General features: G+C 41.9%; 1 protein-coding gene across 1 annotated transcript in view; it reads right to left on the bottom strand.

The window, feature by feature from the left end:
* The window catches only part of SLC26A5 (solute carrier family 26 member 5), a 40,030-nt gene that overhangs the window by 19,242 nt on the left and 18,520 nt on the right, over positions 1–2,268 (bottom strand). The window contains 2 exon segments of the mRNA XM_003782609.1: positions 449–526; positions 1,315–1,428. Coding sequence (XP_003782657.1) covers positions 449–526; positions 1,315–1,428 — 192 coding nt within the window.

Genomic DNA, 2,268 nt, shown 5'->3' with positions numbered 1-2,268 from the left:
CACCCGCCACAATGCTGGGCTATTTTTTGGTTGCAGCCGTCATTGTTGTTTGGCGGGCCCAGGCTGGATTCGAACCTGCCACCTTGGTTGTACATGGCTGGCGCCTTAGCCACTTGAGCCACAGGCGCCGAGCCAACTTCAGATTTTTAATGAAAGTATTAGGTTATAGATAGTCAAAGAGGGCAGGGACCTTGGAGGTTAGTCAGTCCAAACTACTTTGCAGATAAGGAAACTGAGACCAAGAGGAGGGGAAATACCTTTCCCAAGGCCCTGTGGGCAGCTGTCAGGAGACCATGGAGCAGGATCTCGGTTCTAGCTTTGGCCCTTTCTCATGCCACCCTGCTATGGTTACAGTAAAAACCCCTAGTATAGCCACAAAAATATGAAGAGATAAAGTAACAACATGTCAGTATGTGGAAAAGCCTCACACCAAGTCCACGCTACACACCTGTGGTAATGATTCAAAGAGGAATCCAGTGGCTAATATGACCAGCAGGATCATTAACGAGGCCAAACAACCTGCAAGCTGAAGGAGAGGACACATGGAAGGGGCTTTAGGAGGCGTGAGTGAGAGGAGGGGCAGAGGTTGGTCTTATTCTTTGGATAATCACTACTGGAAGATCAAGAAAATATGGTTTCCAGTGAATCATCTGAACTATTACATAAACCTATAACTCTCTCCCATTCCCTCTTTGAAGTTTTGGTTCTTATGGCTTTTAAATAGAAGCTTGAAATGCTTAAATACCGTGACTGAAATTTCCTTGTCAGAGGTGGTGAAAGGTGTTTAGTGCCAACCTGAGACCCATAAGGGCCAAGAGTTCAGATAAGTGTTTGCTGTCCAATATGGTAGCTACCAGCCACACGTGGCCATTTACATGTCTCTAAAATTAAAATTAACTAAAATTTAAAATCCAAGTCCTCTCAAGTGCTCAAGAGTCATGTTGCTGATGGCTGCTATATTGGACAGTGCATTTATTCAACATTCCTACCATTGTAAAAAGTTCTGTTGGATGGTGTGGCATCCTGCCCACACTCAGGCTTTCCTGATGATATCCCATGTCTGAACTTTGAGGTTTACTGGTAGCCGAGTATTGTAAAACTTTCCAATTTAACTGGAGAATATACCCCTTTTCTACAGATTCAGTTCCTGTGATTCGTGTCAACCAATCATGCCTTTCTCTGATTCTCTACACAGCTTACCGGAGCATGGATCTGCAGGCAGAGTAGCTTTGTTTGGGTTCAGAATAGAATCAAGAGATTAAAATTTAATTACCACTCAGATCACTAGTTCTCAGAGGCCTGTTCCATACACACCTGTGTCTTCCCTCCAGTTCCCTCCTGAACAAGGCTTCGAGACAAGGAGCAGGAAATGGAGAAGGTCTGGAAGAGCGAGCCAATGGAATTGCACAGTCCCAGGGCAATGAGCTCCTTTTCCGTGGGGAAACAAAATACAAAAGACAGGTCATTCTTCAGGAGGAAAAGCAGGATAGCCCATTTAATCTGCATTTGTAGCTGTATGGGCTGTCTTTTCAATCTCTTCTCAGTTACCATAATTTGTTTAGCATCAGTTCAAAACAGGAATTATGGCATATTTTAAGGGGGGGGACTCTTAAAATTTTTATTGTGTTAGAAATAAATGCTGTGCTCCCCATGCAGCCCCCTCTTTCCCAAACACACTCTCTAAACAAATAATGGTGGTTTTTTTTAAATTGCAATAAAAGGGAACAAAATATTTTTGTTGTTTTAAGAGGAAGTTCGTGACCTATAGGACTATTGACATCTTTTAAGTGCCTGGACTATTACTTATCAACAAATATATGCCAATGTCTTCCTGGGGCAAGTAAGTCCTGCTCTTAGGGCTATTCTGGGTATTTCTAGTTTGACCATTACACTTTATATGAATGTAAAGCATCTAGTTTCCCCTTAGAAATATACAGGGTATTAAAATAGGCATTGTCATACCAAGATTACAGCGCATGGTGTTGGATTAAATACCTTATTTGTGACTATGTTACAAAAGAAGGCAGCAAAGAGAATACTATGGTGTCTGAGAGATGAACCATGTACCCAAAGTTTAATAAACAAAGATAGGCCTTCCTATGGAGCAAAAATGGTTTGAAAAAATACAGGGTCCAGCAGAAGTAACGCCTTTTGGTGCTTGAGTGTGATAGTGTTGTTACTGAATTTCATGCAAATCACAAATAATGGCACAAAAAATGTTCCTGTTCTTACGAGCTGGTAATCCAGCTGGTAATCTATACCAATCTT

This window comes from Otolemur garnettii, unplaced genomic scaffold, assembly GCF_000181295.1.
Source record: "Otolemur garnettii isolate 467f Iridium unplaced genomic scaffold, OtoGar3 scaffold00005, whole genome shotgun sequence".
Classification (NCBI taxonomy): domain Eukaryota; kingdom Metazoa; phylum Chordata; class Mammalia; order Primates; family Galagidae; genus Otolemur; species Otolemur garnettii.
This window is presented reverse-complemented; position numbering and strand designations above follow the sequence as displayed.